Genomic DNA, 19954 nt, shown 5'->3' with positions numbered 1-19954 from the left:
AGTGTCTGCTCAAGTCCAATTCCTTTCAGTGAGTTTCAAAGTAATTTTTAAATTCCCCTCAATATTTGGCCATGCTGCACCCAATATTCTACTATGAAACTTAATATGAGAAAAATAAGGACTATCCCAAAAAGCATCTGAAGAGATCCCATCTGAAAATAAAAACAAGGACTTTATGAATGGCAGTCTCTGTATTCTGGGAAATTAATTAATTAATTTAGCACTCTACTTCTCAAAGTGTACTTTTCTAATGGTGAGAGACTTAAATATGATGAGGTATAGTAATGGTTTGCAAATGTTGTGAAAATTTTTTATGGCAACACAGCAAGACATTAATTTCCCATTCTTTTTTAATTTTTTTTTTTTACTTTATTCACAGGTATTTTCTTCTCAGATCTTAAGTGAAATTTTATCAATATAAATTAAAACAATGGAGGTAAACACCAGTCTATACTCAAGTCTATACTATAACTCAGTGACATCCTGCATCTTCAGTGCTTCACTTCATAATGTTAATAATCACAGCCACACCACCTACAATGACTGGGTTTCAAATGCTCCTTTTTGGGCTGAATACATCTCATGCCCCTCAGACTCAATCAATAGCTATGAATTAATAACACTTTTAATCACTTTGCTGCTCTGAGGGCATTTGTGGCCACTCCAGTGATACAGCTACACCTTAAGATGTAAATTCTGGTTTTAAGTATCTCTGACTCATATTCATTGTTCACTGCCATTTCACACTCAATAGGGATTAAGTTTTCAAATAAATATTTGTCTTGTCACAAGGTAAACATGCAGCATATTTCACATCCAACAGTCAGTGTCTGGCAGAGTATCACAGACCTGGGCATTTACAGAATTTTCAAAATAAGCCACAAGAATTGATTTTGTAAATGCTACTAAACTGACTAACAAATTCAGGTTATGTCCCATTTGCATCAGACATCAGTTTAAGAAATTATATTCTTTGAACTCCACATTAAATGCCACAGATTTCACCTGCTCTCTCCCTCTGGATGACTGCATACTCAGTTTCAGGCTGTATCTCCACTTTAGGATTTTTGACTGACATTTTCTTAAGAATATGCCTCCCAGCTGTCTGCATTATCACCATGTAATTTAGGCCAGACTCTTCAGAGAGCAGACATGTTATGTCTTTATAAATTGCAGTCACATACCACTAATATTAGCCTAAAACTGTCCCAACTTTAATTAAAATAATGTAGTTGTCCCGAGGTCATGATTATGCAGCATGCACACAATAATCACTCTGAGTGCTGCACTTCTGCTCTGGGATTTGAATGGTGATGCTGATTGGGACACATTATTTCTCTATAAACAGTTGCAAAGAGCAAGACTGATGGGAAAAAAAAGCCATTTTCTGTTAGCAGATTGTGCTAAAAGGTTAGTACCACACAGAGTGTACATTTTTAGCATGAACCAGTTTCCCTGAAACTGGTCTGACATGGTACAGTACCTTCAGAAGTATCATCACTGTTGCAGCTACAGCTTGGTGATATCATTACAATAAATAATCACAATAAATAACCTGATACAATACTAAGTATTTTAAACAGCTTAAATGAAGCCTGACTACCTAAGGAGACTTCCAAGACCTGTCAGTACTGGCCCTAAGGAGGAGCTCTGAGTGCAATCCCCTTTGCTGCACAACTCCTTTGTACAATAGCCCAGGGAACATCCCATTTGTTACACACAGGAGCACAGCCCATCTTGTATTTCATTTCACTTTCCATTTCCAAAGCCTAGATAAAGGCAGCACAGCCTGTACAGCTGCTGTGGTACAGCAGAGTAATCCACCCTGCAATACCTGCTAAGCATATCATTGAGCTAAAAGGTAAATATTTCAGTTGCAGATGGAATTAGGGTATATTACTTCTCAGGGTATGTATGTGGTGATGTCTGGGTAACAGAGTTGAAGGCAGCTGCATAAAACCAGACTCAACTGAAAAGTTGCACCATCACTGATCCACAAAAATTTTAACTGATTATCATGTTTATTTCTTGGCTTTCTCCGGTACGCCTCATGAAAAAAAGGAAAAAACTGTTAAAAAAGACTTTTATAATGAAAATAAGCATTTCTGTTTCTTCTTCCCAACATTTATGGCAGAGCTAATGGAAAGCAGTTAATTATTTAAAACAAATTGTGTCAGAGGATTAGTATTGTTGTTTAACACATTTCAGGGAAGGCAAATCCAAAACCTTCTGTAGCCACACTCAAGACCTTTAATACATAAGGGGAAGAAAAAAAAAGAAGAATTTTAGAAGAAATCCACAATTACAATGCCACAGACAAAGAATCCATATTATCACTACGCAGAATGCACAAATGAACCAAATGCATTAGGGATACAAAAGACAAACAAACCAAAGTGAAAAACATTCAAGCTGAAAGTTAATGCAATAAGCCAGCAACCTGGAGACAAAGCTTTAACTTCCTCAAGGCTTCAGTTATACTGATGCATTTGAAGACTGCAAAGGTTTTTTGGTTTTGTTTAGATGATAAGGGATGGGCTCTTGGGAAAATTCTAATTCATCTAAGAAATATCAAATCTGAATGAAGAAAAAAAATCTGGGATGAAACTACATTTTAGAACCATTGAAAAGTACCTGAAATGGTTGCTGCTGGGATGAAAAAGCAGCAGAAACATTTGGAGGAAGCTGGGTTGCTATAGCGACAGGAGTACCAGTCTGCCCATCCTTTCCTGTCACAACCTTTACCTGAGAGAAATATTTTGGGAAAAAAAAAAAGAAGGGAGAATCATTTTCTTTTTAGAAGTTTTTCTCTTTTTTTTTAACTGTTCAACACACTCCTTTGGTACTGATGGTACCTCACTGAAGAGGGGATAATAACTAAACCACCATCAGTACAGCTTGTTTTGAGCACAGCCCATTTTTAGAGTTCTGTCTTGTATTTAATAGCAGAACAGAGCACAGCCTTGACTGTTTATTGTGACTTCTCGCCACTGGAAACGTTTTCTTAAATCCAATTAACATAAAAGTGTGTTTTAAATTGAATGATTGCTGCTGCTAACGGACAACAAATTAGCATGACAGACAGTTTGAACGTAAGAGAGCTTCAACATTTATTTAAGCAATGAGCACAGCCACCATTCACTCTCCCCTTGAATTCCCAGAGATCAACCTTCCAGGCAAGGGATGAAGCGCGTTGCTTTAGCAGAAAGTGATAAAGAGGGGAAGGGGGAAATAAAACAGAAGACAACAACAAAATACAAAGAAAGAACATACTCAAAAGATGTCTTAATCTTTCAGAAGGATTCATCACTTAAAAACACATAAAGACTTTTGCTGTTACACTTTGCAAAATTCTCCAGCAGTTACGGGAACACGCAGCTTCCACAAACAAAAGAGGATCCACCACGAGAAGGCAGCGAAGTACAGCAAATTCTCAACCCAAAACACCGAGGGGTAGAGCCTCAACTCATTTAAAGTGTAGCAGTGCCACTGACTTCAAGGAACCTATACCATTTACACCCACTAAAGATCCCTCAAAGTGTGCAGATGGGAGTTAAAAATACCTGGTTATTTCAGCTGACAAACACGCAACCCAACAAGAACACCTAAACAATTTGACAAAACACAAACCAGGTGAAAAAAAAATACTGAATATCCATTGTCAAAAAATTACAGTAACAGGCTAGCTTTTATGTTACTATATAATGATTCCTTCAAAATTGTCAATGACTGTCACAAGCAGAAACGTATTTTCCTAACCAAGAAACTCAGACAACAAAGCAATGAATAGACTAAACTTCAGCCATTATTCTGTTAAAATTTCCCACAAATTCCAGCTGAAGGCATGATTGCTAATGATTCATACCTCAGAGTCATCAAATTTCAGTGAAGGCACTCATTTCCCAAGGGTATTTAAAGCAACATGAGGTTCTTTACTTAATATTGGTTCTTCTACAAACTGCCACCTATATACCCTTAGATATTTTCACAAATTTTAGAAGATACTTATGAGTGCCCAGTGCCATCAGTTCTATCTACCCTGCTGCAATCACTTGCCATGTTGGCTTGTGGGCAGGCTCTGCACCAGACCAGTGCTCCAGCACCCACAGATGGGTACAAACATGCAGGAGAAGCTGCACAGTACCTTTCTTTCAAGTTCTTTGCAATTAATAAGTAGTGAATTCAAGCTAGTTAGTAATTTAAACCTTTGCATAAATAACAAAGTGAGCTTGTCAATGTCCAGTCTGTAAGTGCTGGTTGTTAACCCTTTAAACAGCAACTTACAGAGCTCCAGGGCACCCTGAAAGATGTAATACATGACTGTGGACCCTTACACATCCTCCCTCATTAAATAGATTAATTTACATTTTTTGTTGGTTGCAGCAACACTGAACTTCAGTAACATCCATGATTAGAAGTCACATGAGTCAGGTTAACCTCTTGTATAGCTTTTGCTCATTCTTTTTTTGTTTGTCCAAGTCAGGTGAAATTCAGACTACAATTCCTAATCATAACCATTTTGAGAGCTTAAAGCTATTTCCACACTTCTACCATCTTTCCTTGTGTGCAACTAGGACAGTTAAAGTTCCCTCTCTATCCATTTATTTGAAATCCATAAATCTAACAGCACACTCAAACCGACCCATTGAATCACACTACCCAGCAAAACTGCATTCTCTCAATCCAACTATTTTATAAAAACTGCCATACTTCATCAAGTAAAAATGATTTTTCATGTCCTGTCCCATCATTTAATACTTCACAATCCCAGTGCTACAACTTCATCTATGATTTTAGTCCAACAAAGTTTCTTACCTCATCATTGATGACCTCAGATTGCTCTTCCTCTTCTTCTTCCTCCAGATCCAAGTCATTTTGCCTCAGGTACGCTTGCAGAGGAACACAATGTTTCTTCTTAAAAGCTAAAAAGTCCATCATATTCCCTTGAAGATGTTGCAGGAAAAACAGTTCAATCAGACATTCCTTAAAAGTTTCCCTAAGAATTTCCATCTGCTTGTGGTGATGATCCAAACATAGTTTTCTCATTTGAGCAGTTTCTTGGTTGGCAGGAGGAATCTCCTCCAACTTTTTGGGTTGTTTTTTCACTGCTGTGTTAGCTGTAGGAGTGAGAGGAAGACTGGACAGCCCCTGCGGCACAGTGGCCCGTGAAGGACTTGTGGGAGGAGGAGGTGATGTCATTCCAAACGCACTCGGTCCTCCAACTCCTGCTATCAATCCACCAGAAGTCCTGTCAAATCCAATGGGTCTACTCAGCTGCTGCCCTTGAAGCACTTGCTGCTGCTGTTGCATAAGTTGCCCCTGGATAATATTGCTGATTTGGGGTGGCAAGCTGGTCGTTGTGATGTGGCCTGGGCTAGTCAAGGATTGCATATTTGCCCCGCTGGCCACGGGGCTCTGAGGGCCGAGGTGGTGGATGGTGCCCCCAGACTGCGAGTGAGGCTGCGAAAGCCTGCGCTCCCTCACCGTGCCAGGCGTCCCAGACGATGGGAGCTGCACCTGTGCAGCAGCTCCTTGAGCAATCTGTGCAATCCCTGGTCCTTCCTGGTACACGAAGTGGCCGCCATTGGAAGGGCTCAGGCTGATCTGTCTCACGAGCACGCTGGCATCCACAAAGCCTCTGGTGGGGCTCTGGCTGCACATGCCCAGGCCAGGCCCGGGAGTGCCGGCCCGGACGTTGGGCAGCGCCTGCACCGGCACCGGGTTAGGCTGGGTGGGGCTCTGGGACTGCACCTGCTGAGGCAGAGGAGAGGTGACCTGGATGTACGAGGGGGATCCATGCTCAAAGCGCCTCTGCTGCGGGCTGAACTGAAAGCTCGGAGACGTCGGGTTCGGAAGCGGCAGCGGGGTGAGGGTGATCTGCTGGTTCCCCGAGGCCACCGGGCCCACGTTCTGCAGGGTGATGTTCACATTCTGCCCGGCCACCGGGCTCCTGCTCATGATGAACTGCTGGATTTGGTAACTGGGCGACTGCGGCGCCGAGGGACTCGCGGAAGGCGCGAAAGAGGCAGCGGGAGATTGGGGTAGATTTGCCTGTTGTTCTTCTCCCTCACTGCCTGTGAAGGACCGGGATCTCTGCAGCTGGCGCTGGGCATTCTGGGGACCATTGCCATGGTGCATCCTCACTGATCTATGGTTTTACAGTATACTCTAAAGAAACACACAAAAACAGACATTCAGGCAAGGTAAAAACTCCTCTGCAACTGAAATTATTTACCTATAGCTACAAAGATTACCTTATAGTAAGAACTCTGTTATCCTGTTTTTGCAGTTACTTAAAATGCTTTGACACAAAATCTCACTTAAATCACTCATAAATTTCTCTAACTAATACTGCTATAGAATAGTCCTACAAACGCCGTGTTCCCCTTAGCTAGGTAGAATGACTTCTCATAATAAAAAAAGAACGATCAGGACTTTTTCCCTTGCTTGTGGAACTTGAAGAAACAACGGCCTCCAGTATCCAAGACATCCACTCTTTTTTCGTGTCCATTATTACCAATGTTTCAGTGCTTTTAACTCTTAAAACAAAGTTATTGTAAACATAATTGCTAAAAAGAATAGTCCATTGTTTCAACAGCAACTAAAGAAAAGAAAATGGACAGACTGTTTGACTTTGTTGTTCTAGCTACTGAAGGCCAAGTCATCTAAATGTATGTAAAACCAGTGTACTTGATGCTTAACTTTGCCTTCTCTTTTCTTCAGAACACTTAAAAGCGATGAAAATTAAGCAAATCTGCATTTCATTTAAAATGCAGTTTATTGAGTCAAGCTACCCAGAAATCCCAAAACATTCTGGTTTTGTATTTCAATTACAGACAAACAAAAAATCCAATGGCATGCACTGACAGGTGGATTCAGGGCTGGGAGTCACACAGAAAGAGCAGCAAGAGAAAATGAAACATGATGTTTTGTGGTTTTTTCCTTTTGAAAACTCTCTCCTCTTTTAAAAGCAACACTTTCGTTTTTAGCGTTCCAGGCTAAACATACACAAACATGCTGCCACTCCTTGGTGTGCCTAACTCTCTAAGTCGGTCGCAAGTGGCAACAGGCAGCAGCAGCACACCGGCACGGCACGGCAGCGGTGGCCGCTCCCGGCTCTCCCGTTCCTCCGTCCGGGCAGGGAGCAGCACAGCACAGCCCTCCCTCTGCTCCCCGGTCCTGCGCTACCTGCAGCCATCTGCCCAAGCCCTGGGGATGGAGATATTCCCTTCCTTGCCCCGGGAAAGACGCGGCTGTCCGGCAAGGTGGAGCAAAGCAGCGCTGTCACACACGTGCCAGCAGTGACAGGGTGCCGAGAGCCCGGGACCTCCCGTGCCGGGGATACCGGGGGTACCGGGGAGCGCAGCCGGCACAGCGGCTGCTCCGGGCGGGTTCCGCCTCTCCCGCACCGGGTCCATCCCGGCGGGGCTCGGCTCCCACTACCGGGTCCATCCCGGCGGGGCTCGGCTCCCACTACCGGGTCCATCCCGGCAGGGCTCGGCTCTCATCACCGGGTCCATCCCGGCAGGGCTCGGCTCTCCCAATCCCCGGAGCTCAAACCTGAGCGAGCTCCCTCAGCAGAGCGGGAAGGGGAAAAAACTGCACTCCTTACAGGCCCTTTTCCAAAACATTGGACAATACTGCAATTCTTCCAGGTAGTGTGGTTATTTCACAGCGCCAATTCCAAATAATTAAGATTCAAACGATACCACCAGCAACAAGGTCTTATTATTTTAATTACCCGCACCTCACTAACACTTATGGCCCCAGTGAAAACACTTAATTAATTACAGGCCGATAAGGGAGGTCCCGAAGCAGGGATCGCCTTTTGTGTGCGAGCAGCGCGGCGGGCCCGGCGGGCGGGGGGCGAAGCCCGGCCCCGCCGCCGCCGCTCCGCGGGGACTCCCCCGCCCGGGGCTCCCCCCGCCGGGGCCGCGCTCCCCCGGCCCGGCCCAGCCCGGCCCTGCCCGCCCCGCGTCCCCCGCCCCGCGCCGGGCGGGCCTGTCCCTCCGCGGCCATCCCCGGTACGGCGGCGGGGCCGCCGGGGGCCGTTCGGGGCGGAGCGGGGCGCGCAGCCGGGCCCGGGCGGGCCCCGCGGGCCGCACTTACCGCGGGCGCCGCGGGTTCCATTCGCTGCGGGCAGGAAGCGCGGGCGGGGGCGCCGCTACCAGCGCCGGCAGGAGACAAACCGCGTCCCGCCGCGCCTGCGCCGCCACCCGCGGGCCGCGCCGCGCCTGCGCCACCGCCGCGCCTGCGCGCACCGCCTGGCGGCCCGCGGGCCTGTCGCGATAGGAACGGGCTCGGCGACAGGACAGAAAAATTGCATTTATTGTAGCGGAGGAAGGGGAGGGTAAGGACAGAGCAAAGGGTGGGTTCTGTCCGCGCAGGGAGAAGGGCTGTCGCTTCTCTTAAGAGACGGTGTGAAAATCCACACTTGCAGCTGGCAGGGCTTGTACTCCTCAGGGCAGCAGAGACTGGGAGAGCCTGGAGCGGGGCCAGCGAGGGAAACAAAGGTGATGAAGGGGTTGGAAGGCTGCGGGAGCGGCGCTGTTCAGCCTCGAGAAGAGGCGGCTGAGAGGGGACCCCATCCCTGTGTGTCGGTGTCTGCAGGGAGGCTCAGCACGGAGCGGGTCACAGCACAGGAGACAGCGGGCACACACTGATGCTCAGGAGCTTCCAGCGGGACAGGAGGAACTACTTCTGGTACATCGAAGCACTTCAGGCTTTTCTTTCTATCAGCCCGAGCACAAATTTGATTCTTGGACAGTAAATACTACTTTACCTTAAGGCTAAAGGTCGTCATACACCCTTCGATAAGAAAAAGGTCCCCGAGAAATACATTCATGCTTAAGAGAAGCCAAAATCACCAATCAGGCCAGCAGTGATTTACTGTTAAATCTGAAAAAAATTACTGACAGTAGAAGTAAACTTGCAGAAATCTATATGAGGAACTTCCTTTTCTAGTAGTCATTGGCATCAGTTCAAAGTGATTTGTATAGATTTGAATACACAGAATTCTGGACTTCAGCACAGGCTTGTCTAACTCAAAGAGGATAACCACCTACATTCTGGGATAAATACAAAGTGAAGGCTTAGGTACCAAAAATACATAATCAAAAGTGCCCTGTCTCAAAATTCATAGTTGTCAATAGTCTTGACTGAAGACAATTCATATCCTATCACTTAAAAGTTAAATAAACAGCTCCCCTCCCTTACTTTTATTATACTGGTAGTGAAAAATTATACATCCAAGGTCATATTGTCATAACATTGGGAAATTCATATTCCTAAGTGTATGGAAATGTAGTAAGTACAACCTATATTAGTCATACTGTTAGGAGAAGGTATTGACTAATGTTTGCTTGTATACCAAGCTATTCAAAATTCTAAAATCTAGTTATGTTTCTGATTAATAAACACTCATGTAGTACTCTAACAGCAATGAAGAATTGAAAGGGGAAAAAAAAAAACAAACACAAAAAAGACCCCAGAAGCCCCCAAGTCTTCACAATTCAAAGCAAGTTTCAAGGTAAACTCACTTTTCCCTCTGGACCTGCAATGGTTTTATTGTAAAGATTTTACCATTGCTTTGGAGAGTGATTAACATGGTTACAAGAGTTGACCACACCCCTGACATGAGCCTAGACCTTTAAGAAAAAAATGCAAATAGTCTGGCAAAGCACAGGAGTCTGAAACAGTTTTACAACATAATACAATTTAGTTCACTGCAAATTACAACCCTCAGGAGAACACTAAATGTTTCAGAACAGATCTATGAACAGGCTCAAATTACCTCTGAGTAGTTTGAGTGTTTCAGTATTTAAATTTGCACAGAACTGTCTGATGTAAATGGATTGAAAACAAGGCTTTACAGAAGCCACTCGATTACTGTGGAAAGTAAACACCAAATGTTGGTAAAGGTTTACATAAAACAAGGGAAATCCCCATACCTGGCCCACCAAGCCAGCCAGGTGTAGGAACCATGGTGTTTTCTGAGTCATACATCTCCAATCTAAGTAATTTCTTAGCTCAGACAGTCTCTCTTTCATAAATGTTCTAGATTCTTTTCCATATTCACAGCAAAGAACTTTATGGAAATATGTTTTTAAGTACTCAGTAAGATAAGGCATGATATCAAAAACTATTTAGTCATCCTAAAATCAAGTTCAGAAAAGTCAGATCACAGATGTGTTTGACACTTTTTGCTGCAGATGTTGCTTTTGATTGATTTAAACAAGGTCAATAAAAGGATAACGTTATCATTGGAACAAGCAAATCTTTATTACTAGATATTGTTGCCTACTGATTTTCCATATAGGCTGACAGTTCAGGATTGCTTCTGAATTTAACTGTGAACACATATCCCTGGTTCCCAAACAAGCCTAGAAATAAATAAACCACTACTTTTTCAAAATTCTCAGATCTAGTAAAATGCTAATTTTTAATGTATCATTAAATAACTGCTCACATTCCTAATGTTACAGTACCTGAGATAAAAAGTCGGTTGAACAATCCCCCCAAGCAGCCAATTCTTGAATCATATGTTTAATGCTCTTTTTCAACAGCCTTTCTTCAATAGAATTACCACTTACAAGCCTGTAAAACAAAGAAAGCCATTACACTCCTTGTGCTCTCAACACATCCTTCCAAGAAAAGAAACAGTCATTTGAGAGAAGCTTTCAAATACAGCTCAGAACTACACAAACAGCATCTCATCACTGGTGGATCTGAAATCCAGTGATAATCAAGAATGACATTTCTTGTTTATCAAGGGCTGAAAACACCCACGTTTATTTTGGCTGTCCCAACAGAGAAGTCCAGATGGTTTGTTAGATGAAGGCGGGAGGGAAGGACAGGAACAGCAGTGTGGAAAGGACATGATTTTCATTTTCCCTCTAGTCTGAAGGGAAGTGGCATGATATAATCTTTGAAGGGATTTTGAAAGACCAAGTTACTTAAATTAGATGGTGACCTCAACCAAAAATCCTGTTCTCTCTACTTCTGACTTTAAAACACTGATTTCTTGGCATAAAATTCACCTGTATGTGTGGGTGTCTCTTCCTCTTGCAGTTTTGTCACAGCATCCCTCAGTCTTCGTGTCCATCAGCAGATCTGAATCAGTGTCATAGAAGAGCAATCACATCTGTGTGACTGACACCTGTGGAAGGAGTGTGGGATAGCACAGAAGATCACTTGTCTTGGTTGAAGTTTTTTATTAATTCCTAAAATGGGGAAACAAGCAACTTAATTATAAACTCACATTAATAAAGAAAACATCTGTAAACAAACTTTTTTAAACAGAGTGAGAAGACTGGAAAAATTGCTTTCTTATTACTCCCCCAACCTACATCAAGCATGTAGACATTTCAAGTTATCTGACTGCCCACATTACAGATCTACACAATTCATACATAATCTACCCTTAAAGCTATTAATTTAATCAGTCAGTCAGATAAAAATCTGAAGATCTGTTACAGTAATCACATCATGTCCTATGACTAAGCACACCTGAGTTGTTATTCCTGTACATGTTCCATAATTTTTTTTGTCTATTGACTACATCAAATCTTTTCTGTTGTGCTGCCTTGTGCTGCTTTGAGGCAAAGTATTCTTTTATGTTTTATACTGCATCTAACAGAAAGCATAATGATGCAATTTAGAATAAAAAAAAGAAGAAAAACTTCAATATACTGGTAATGTGTGCTCAAATTGTAGGCCCCAGAGGATACAGAGAATCTTACTGGGGAGGGAAAGGAGCATACTTTCAATTTATCCTCAGGCAATGCCAGGGCACTCTATGAAAAATAAAAGCCCCTGGAGTAAGGCTGAGGAACTGCCAACATAAAAACACCAACTCCACTTAAAGTACTAACAATGCAAATAGCTACAGATAATGAAAGCAAAAGCAATTAATCAAATTGCTATTGTGAAAAAGAAATCTGCATTTGAAGCACAAATTGCTCATAAATGGAGGATAACTAGTGGCATACTCATTGTAAACACCCTAGATGCCTCATCAAATAGTAATCTGACTGACATATTTCATATATAATTATATATTTGTGCTACAGCTACATACATAATTTGCTTCAATAAGTATGGAAATTATGCAAATGAATCTTGCAAATGTATTAGACTTCCCTTTAGCATTTTCCCTCCCACCATGAGCATCTCCTCACTATTAGCTTGAGTAAGAGATCCTCTTACCAGATAAAGCCAGCTGTGAGCACCACTCTCACTCACGTGAGGAAATGGAAGTTCAGAAAAAGCTCCAGGATGCTGAGCATTGCAGTCCTCTGTGTCAGAATCAGCACCTGCTCCCCCTTCTGCTTTCAGCTTCCAAAGCAGGACAGCCAGAGCTCCCAGCTTGCTAGTTATGAATGAGAACCTGGGGGTTCTGCAGGTCACACTCACAATTACAGACTGGTTAGACACAGGTGTAAGCAGTGGTGGGTGTTTGATACCTGAATCACCCTGCACCATCTCTGCTCCTTGAGACTGAACTGCAAGAGTTTCATTCCAGGGGTCCATCTGTAAGGATTTGCTCCATACAAACATGGAGGAGCAACAGCTACAGCTGGGAACACACACAGGGTCTCTATAAAACAAATCAAAACTTTATTATACTCATTTTTAACCACTTGGGCTATTAACCACTCAAAAACAATAATATTTGCAAAGAAGCACAAAGCATCTGGCTAAAGGTAATAGAAAGTAAATCAGGACATGAAGTTTTATGTTGACATCAAGTAAGTGCAAAAACATGAAGAAGAAATTACTACTATCCATACAGTTACCAAGAGAGCTTATTACAACTCTGACATTTTTTTTGTCAGCATTAATACAACAAATACAAGATATGTCAAAATAAAGTAGAATTGTTATATAACTAATAACAGTTGCCATGGAACTATTGAGAGTTTCAGATCCTAGAATGAGCCAAAATTATACATCTGAGATGTAAACAGGTTCAGCATAGAAGAATGTAGCCTTCAAAAAGGATAAAGCAAGGCAGCCTATTTATCATTTAGCATTTTACAGTTGTTCATATAAATACCCTGTTTTGCAGGCTAGCACACACCCATCAAATCTGTGCAAAGACTGCAGATGGATTTGTCTCAATTACCTGGTAACAACATCCTTCAGGGCAATCTGTTGCTGTTTCAGTGTCAGAATGAGTTCCTGCAATGGATCCTTAGAGCCTCTGAAGTGCTGGAATATGGAAGGCAATTTGGAAACCCAGCCCAGCACCACTTGTTAATCCTGGCAGAACAATGCTGGCAGATATTTCTTTCACTGATCCAAAAGCAAGTTTCCAACAGGTCTCTACCATACAGGGGGGTTCTGGAACAATGATGCTCATTCCAGAAGTATATTTTGTCCAGGTGCTCCTTTAGTTGTCTTTTTTTCCTTGGGATACCCTATAAATTCAAAATTCTTTTCTGAATCTATTGTGACCAGACGAAGCTTATGCAAAAAACAAGGGTGGAAAGAAGGACAATTTAGTTCATGCAAAAATTCTATTAATGGAGAAGAGAGCAGGAGAAAAGCTGACACTTGTGATAGAAGGACAAATGTTAGCTTTGATATTAAGATGAAAAATAAATCTGCTTTTCTACTCCATGCCTGCTGGCAAAAATATTATTTTTAGTCATTAATCTGAGCTAAAAGAGGTACCCAGCTGAAGAGCATATGGCAGGAGGGATTCAACACAGAAGGAACACACTATACTGTAAAATTCAAATACACCAAATGCTCTGATGCTCCAGTCATCTCTGAAGGATCACATGGAAGGGGCATAACAGAATTCCCATAACCCTTAGTCATCTTTGGAGTCTGGAGACAGCAACAGAACTCCCCAAAAGATGCTAATAAGGGACCAACTTCTTAATGGAGCAAAGCTTTAACTATGGGTATGGTTTCAAAAACACTGAAGTTTAAGAGCTGATTTCACAGTAACTGTTTTGTGTACACTGTTTCCAGGAAACCAAAGATGTCTAAACAGAAAAAGAATGAGCTCTTTTTCTGTTTTACATATATACTTCAGCTATCACTTTCAAGTTCTTAATTTCATTAACTGCCAATGCTCTCTTCTGGCAGAAAACAGCCTAAGAACACTGGTGCAAGTCATCCTCTGTGTCACCTGTCACAGTCAAATGTCACACAAGCTGTCTTGGGCTTCACTAACCATATTCTTCTCATTATCGGGCTAATTTATTTAAAATTCAACTCTACGTTGCTCTACAGACTCAAAACTGATTCCTCCTAACTTCTCTTCTAAGGGTAAAAAACAAATAAGCTCAACATTTAACAGAGCATTTTTTTCTCCCTCTGTCCTTCCCTCCCCCTCTCCCCCCCACAAAAAAAAAACCAAAAATCTTTAAGTGGTTTGCCAGTACATCTGAAAATTATCTAGAAGGAGAAGAGTTAATTATTCTGCTTAGGAAATTCTACTCCAGAAGTAATTTTCAGTGTTTAATCACAACCACAAGAGACTTCAACTCTTGAATATGGCCAGAAAGATCAAAACTGAGCTTTCATAAATGAAAAGAACTATTAAGCAGTAGGAAGCACTCTGCTTTCCCTCAGAAGACTGAGGGAGAAGACTTTAAAGGCAGAAAGTCATAAAGTGATCAGTTTGGAAACAAAAGCTAAAAAAAGAAACAAATCATTCTGAATGAGCCCTCTTGGCCCTCACAAATATCTTTTTCATCTGTTACTTTAAAAAAAAATCAATAAAAAATAAATCAGTCACCTGAACACTACATACCTTATTTGGTTTGAGCTTCATTGGCTCAAGTCTGAGTGATGAAGGGGAGCAGCAGATCTCTTCAATAAGCTTTCCAATTACCTTCAGTTTTGGCAGCATTTGTGCTTCATTGCAAGTAATTTGGTTTTCCATCCCAATCACATCAAAGAGAGACCAGTCCGTGTGTTTGAGTTACAGTAAAAGAAAAAAAAACACAAAGAAATATTTTACAACTCTTCAGCTGCAGCTTAAAAAAAGTAAGTAATAATAGCACAGTGTCTGAGAATGATGAAAAAGCTCCCAGCTGATGGCAGAATTAAAGTGGAGTGTGGAAGAGCCACGTGTCATGTGACTTTGCAGAGAGCAGCTGCTGTTACTTTAAAAGGTTCCAAGAACCCACACCACGGAAATAGAGCATTATGCTCATGTTACAGGAGTCACAAACAGGGCAGCACCCTCAAATGACAAGCTCTGTAGTCAATTCAATGCTCATAATTAAACATTTGCCTTTGTAGAACTGGCATTCCAGACCCATCTATTCCCACCTTGACACATTAACCCTAAAATAAAACCATAAAATTATTTTAACTTTTTACTCAATTCTATCTAAAAAGCACATTTCTAAAGAAAGAAAATAATTACAATCCCTTTAGGAGTACTGTTTAAAGTTTACAAACAGTGGAGAGGCACCCCCAAACTCCCAGATCCTCAGTGATCACATCCTAACCCTGAAAACGCTGCCTATTCTTTTCCAGTTGAAAATATCAAATTCACATTACTCTCTCGGCAGTTATCATCTTTCATCCTCTTTCTTGAAAAAAAAAATCAGTTGTCATATACTGCATTTCTTCCAAAAGATAATCATGGTGTGATTTGTAAGTTTGGGCAGATGTTTCAGAGACCACAAACTTTCTTTCCTCAGTGCTGTTATTTCACTGCAGAATTTCATTTTCCTTAAAGTAAGCATGATTAAACTTATATTTCCTACTGCACAACACAAAACCAAGACAAACACTGTAAAAAATGCTAAAATGTTACATGGATAATCAATAGAAACGATTATTCAGTCCTTGGAAACATTTCATAAAGTACAACTTCAAACACCATGGAAAGATAATGAATAATGCATTTTGTGCAGCTTTTTGTAAAGTCTCTGAAGGACTTTGTGAGGCAGCAGTAATAAGAGTAATCAGCAGAGAAGCTTGGGATGCAGAGCTACTCAGTCTTGAGAATTTTTGTTTTTCCTCCTAAAATACAGTACCCCTAGATCTCACGGGAAGTGCTGGCTGATTCAGTGAGAAAATTCACAGAATTTAAATACTCTGCCAGATGGACAAAATTCTCTAAGAAGTTCATATAAAAACACATTTAGTTTCTGGCATTTTTATTAACACATGTAAGCATTCTGCAACTGCTGGCAAGTCAGCACAAGCAGCACAAATTTTCATTATTATCCCCCCTCCCTTATTCTAAAATGGTGCATAAAAATTTAAAATAACAGATTCTGTTTAATTAAATCTCCTCCTAGGATTTCATTACAAGAACAAATGCTACTTCCCTAGAGAATGTGTCTGATTCCTTCTCACCCCTTTCCTTTCTTCAAGAAAAATCATGTATATCTGCAGCACTGATTAAAACCAAATGAGAGACACAGGCATCCACAGAGCATTCTAAATTTAAACGAACACAAAGTCTTTTTGCAAAGAAAGATTCATACCCAGCCCCAGCTGAGATATACCACAGCTGTCTGAAACAAATTATCAGACTTGGCAAAGTCACCTGCAAAAACTATTGGAATTATTTGTTCCTTTCTCCCCAGGCTGGAGTGATAAATTCTGCCATCCACAAAGTCTCCATACAAAACACAAAGGTCAGCACTCCCCACACAAGATAATACACAAATGTTGTATGATAGAAATGTTGTATAACATGCAGATATACCTGTTGTTGTGAGGGAACTGGAGCTGGGACCACAAGCACATGGTTCTTATCTCAGCCTGCTGGTTGTACCTGCTGGGGCAGAGCTGGGCTCCTGCTGTGAGCAGTAGGTAAGGAATTAAGCAAACTTGATAAATTTGGTCCATCTCGCTGTTGGTTTTCCTCCTGGCTGAGCTGCTGAGCCACTTGAGGGACAGGAGGCATTCCACCTGCAGAGAGACTTTTAAAAATTGCAATTTCAGTAAAGAAAATAGTGACATGACATAGAGAACCAGAGAAAGTGGCAATGCAGCCTGTTACATTGCTGGTAAAATCAGCTTTCCACCACACCCCAACACACCTGCCTGCCTGGAAGCTCTGGAGGTGAGACTCAATCAGCATGCCAGTCTAGGATGTCCTTATCCACTCCTCAAGCTGACAAGATCTTTGCTAACAACACCCTGCAGAGAGTTGACAACTACACAACCAATCTCCATCACGGTATCAAATGACCAAAAGGGAAAAATTTCATGCAACAACACTAATTAAGGAAAGCAACAAATTAGGCTCAGAGGGTACAAATTTAAACCCAATGCATGGAAAATGAGATGTGCAGCACTTACTAGGATCTCCAAGATTTTCTCCAGAGGGTTTTTAAAACGTGTAACAATTGGTATTAGATATAATGTTACAATTACAGAACATCTCATTAAAGCAATTATCTTTAATTATAAAGCTTAAAACTTACACTTAATCTTAAGTCATTAAAATAAGCACTAGATGTACCAGCATTATTTTAAAGTTCGTGACTTTTCCTTTTTTTTAATTGCTGCCAGAACTAATTAGGAGTCTCTCTGTGAAGTACTATTTTGGAGCTGAAATGAAGTTAACCTATTACAGTATCTCATTATCAATAAAATACAGCATTGAACTACCAACCACTTCCAAAAGTCTATCCTCTCATATCTTGATTTAAATTTTACATTTTTATTTTGCTACAAAATGGGGTTTATAGTTGCAGAATTAACTGTAAAGGGAGTTGACCTCAATGCTCACTGACCTTTTACCCAAATTAACACTTGAATTCTTTTATCGTCACAGTAGTATCCAGTTGTTCTATCTCTAGCAGCCAAACCTGGAGGGGTGCAGCTCATTCTGAGTCTGGACCGGGTGTGTTTGCACTTTGAAGAAGATGCAGGATGGTCGAGCTGCAGGGCTGCAGTCACGGGGAGAGGCCGGCGCTGTCACACCCCGGGAGATGACGGCAGCTGTGCGGGGGGTGCTGCCCGCTGTCACTCGTGCCATTCACACCTCCCGTTCCGCAAGCAGCGCGGCGGGACGCTCCGTGCTGTACAGGACGTTCCGGCCCGGTGCTGCCCCGGGACAGGGCAGGCATCGCTGCGTGTCCCGCTCCCCGCGCCGGCACGAACCTCCTGCCACCCACGGGTGTCCCCTGTCCCCGTCCGCACTGCCCTGTGCCAGACCCGCAGGCCTGACCGCACACCGTGTGCTACCCCGCACTGACCCAGCACGGCCTGACCCGCACACCGTGTGCTACCCCCGTGACATCCCGCACACCCTGACCCGCACACCGTGTGCTACCCCCGTGCCATCCCGCACATTCTGCACCGCCCACACGGCCTGACCCGCTCCGCACACCACGTATTACCCCGCACTGATCCCGCACCGCCTGACCCGCTCCGCACACCACGTATTACCCCGCACTGATCCCGCACACCCCTGCCCTCCCCGCATCATCCCCCGATCCCGGGCCCGTCCCGCTCTCCCCTCACGCCCCGGGCCCGCCGCACTCCCCCGCAGCGCCCCCTGGCGGCCGCCCCTCGCCCCGCCCCTCCGCCGGCCCCGCCCCGCCCCTCCGCGCTCGGCCGTACCATTTAACTCCCACCGCAGGGGGGGCACCCCCGCCAGGCGCTCCCACCCGCACACAGGGGGAGCCGCGACCCTTAACTATTTATTATTATTATTCATGTTATTTTCTCTCTCCAAATAAATTTTTCTCTTTGATTTTGACTGTGGTACATACCACAGCTTTGGGGATTTTATTATAAGTAGATTAATGTGTTTGGTTTTTTTTTTTCCAGATTGAAAGGCGTTGAGAAACGGAGCTTTGGATGGAAGTTAATGCAAGTAGGTCAATAGTATGGAGCAGCAAGGGATGTAAATGAAAATCCAAGAGAAACTCTCTCCAGGGCACTTCTAGACACTTGCTCTCATAACATTGAGCAAGGCCTCAATGATAAAACAAAAAGCTCAAAAGAAAACCCAGATAAAATGAATATGGGAATCCTTTTTTAAGTGACAGCCATGCCCCAAAAAAATACCCCAAAATCCCCACCAACCCAAAAAACCCCTGCAAAACCAAAAGAATAATTTCAGAAGGAACCATAAAATTAAAGCCTTTGGCCAAAATCCACTAAATGTGGGAACAAGAGTTGATTCCTCATCTTCAGTAACTCCTGCATTACAAAGGAAGTCTCCACACAGACTCAGCAAGGACTTGTACCAATATCCAAATGCCTGGAGTCTTGTTCCAACCCCTCAACAGTGTTCTGCAGGCTGGTAAGGCAGGAGGGTGTCATTTCTTCTACCACCTCCACAGAGAGTTAGAAACAAGAACCAGAAGTTAAACCACTAATGGGAAAAAGGAGCATGACCTCCAGAGTATGCAATTCCTGAAAACACAGAAAATTAAAATTGTTCCCACAGGATGGCAGCGCTCAGACATGTAACTCCCATATCACAGTACACATTCCCTGCTCTGAGGAGCTTGATGGGCTTGAAGAGTTCACAAACCCAGGCCTGATTAAAGCTCAGAGAATTCAGCACCATTTCTTTCACACATCCCAGTCAATTCAACTCTGGATCCTGTGAACAGCTCAAGAGAATTTCTGAGTTACACCTCAGGCAGCAAAGGCCCAAATACACCTGGAGCTGTGGATTTATATCCTTGAACCTGCCCAAGCACGAGGGCAATGCTGGGAGGATTTCCCACAGAAATGTCTTGGAACGTATGGCTCAGTCCACATCCCAAACTGGAGCCCTCTCAGGAATCATTTCTTTTAGACCTGCAAAGCTCTAGAAAACACAGAAATTTGTTTCAAAACCAAAAGAGCTCACAGCAGTCAACATGATAATGAGTTCCTAACCCATAGTTTTTAAATCACAGTGTATTCTGAGTTGGAAGGGACCCACAAGGATCACCAAGTCTAGCTCTTAAGTGAATGGCCCATAAAGGGATTGAATCCACCTTGCATTTTTAGCACCACT

General features: G+C 42.8%; 1 protein-coding gene, 1 long non-coding RNA gene and 1 other non-coding gene across 24 annotated transcripts in view; all 3 read right to left on the bottom strand.

The window, feature by feature from the left end:
• EP400 (E1A binding protein p400) overlaps window positions 1-8197 on the bottom strand; it is a 46763-nt gene extending 38566 nt beyond the window's left edge. For 15 of the 18 annotated variants that reach the window (XM_033075573.2, XM_033075576.2, XM_033075578.2 and 12 more), the window contains exons 1-3: window positions 8110-8197; window positions 4816-6168; window positions 2635-2745 (exon numbers count right to left, since the gene is read on the bottom strand). In XM_033075573.2, coding sequence (XP_032931464.1) covers window positions 2635-2745; window positions 4816-6138 — 1434 coding nt within the window. In that variant the 5' untranslated portion in view covers window positions 6139-6168; window positions 8110-8197. The remainder of the gene's footprint in view (window positions 1-2634; window positions 2746-4815; window positions 6169-8109) is intronic. The other 3 variants (XM_033075582.2, XM_033075584.2, XM_033075585.2) reach the window with 1 other exon arrangement.
• A 108-nt stretch (window positions 8198-8305) lies between these two features.
• LOC117004928 lies at window positions 8306-14927 on the bottom strand. Of its 5 annotated transcripts, none has more exons than XR_004419716.1 (6): window positions 14771-14927; window positions 13127-13421; window positions 12208-12598; window positions 11040-11222; window positions 10488-10596; window positions 8306-9068 (listed from the first exon to the last, which is right to left on the bottom strand). It is a non-coding gene; the product is annotated as an uncharacterized LOC117004928 (long non-coding RNA). The 5 variants fall into 5 exon arrangements; XR_004419717.1 differs by having other exon boundaries at window positions 8306-8846; XR_004419718.1 differs by having other exon boundaries at window positions 8306-8732.
• On the bottom strand, window positions 11696-11834 carry LOC117005003. The gene has a single exon (XR_004419734.1). It is a non-coding gene; the product is annotated as a small nucleolar RNA SNORA49 (small nucleolar RNA).
• Window positions 14928-19954: the final 5027 nt, after the last annotated feature.

Source organism: Catharus ustulatus, chromosome 18, assembly GCF_009819885.2.
Source record: "Catharus ustulatus isolate bCatUst1 chromosome 18, bCatUst1.pri.v2, whole genome shotgun sequence".
NCBI lineage: Eukaryota > Metazoa > Chordata > Aves > Passeriformes > Turdidae > Catharus > Catharus ustulatus.
The sequence above is the reverse complement of the archived record's forward strand: the minus strand, read 5'-3'. Positions and strand labels throughout refer to the sequence as shown.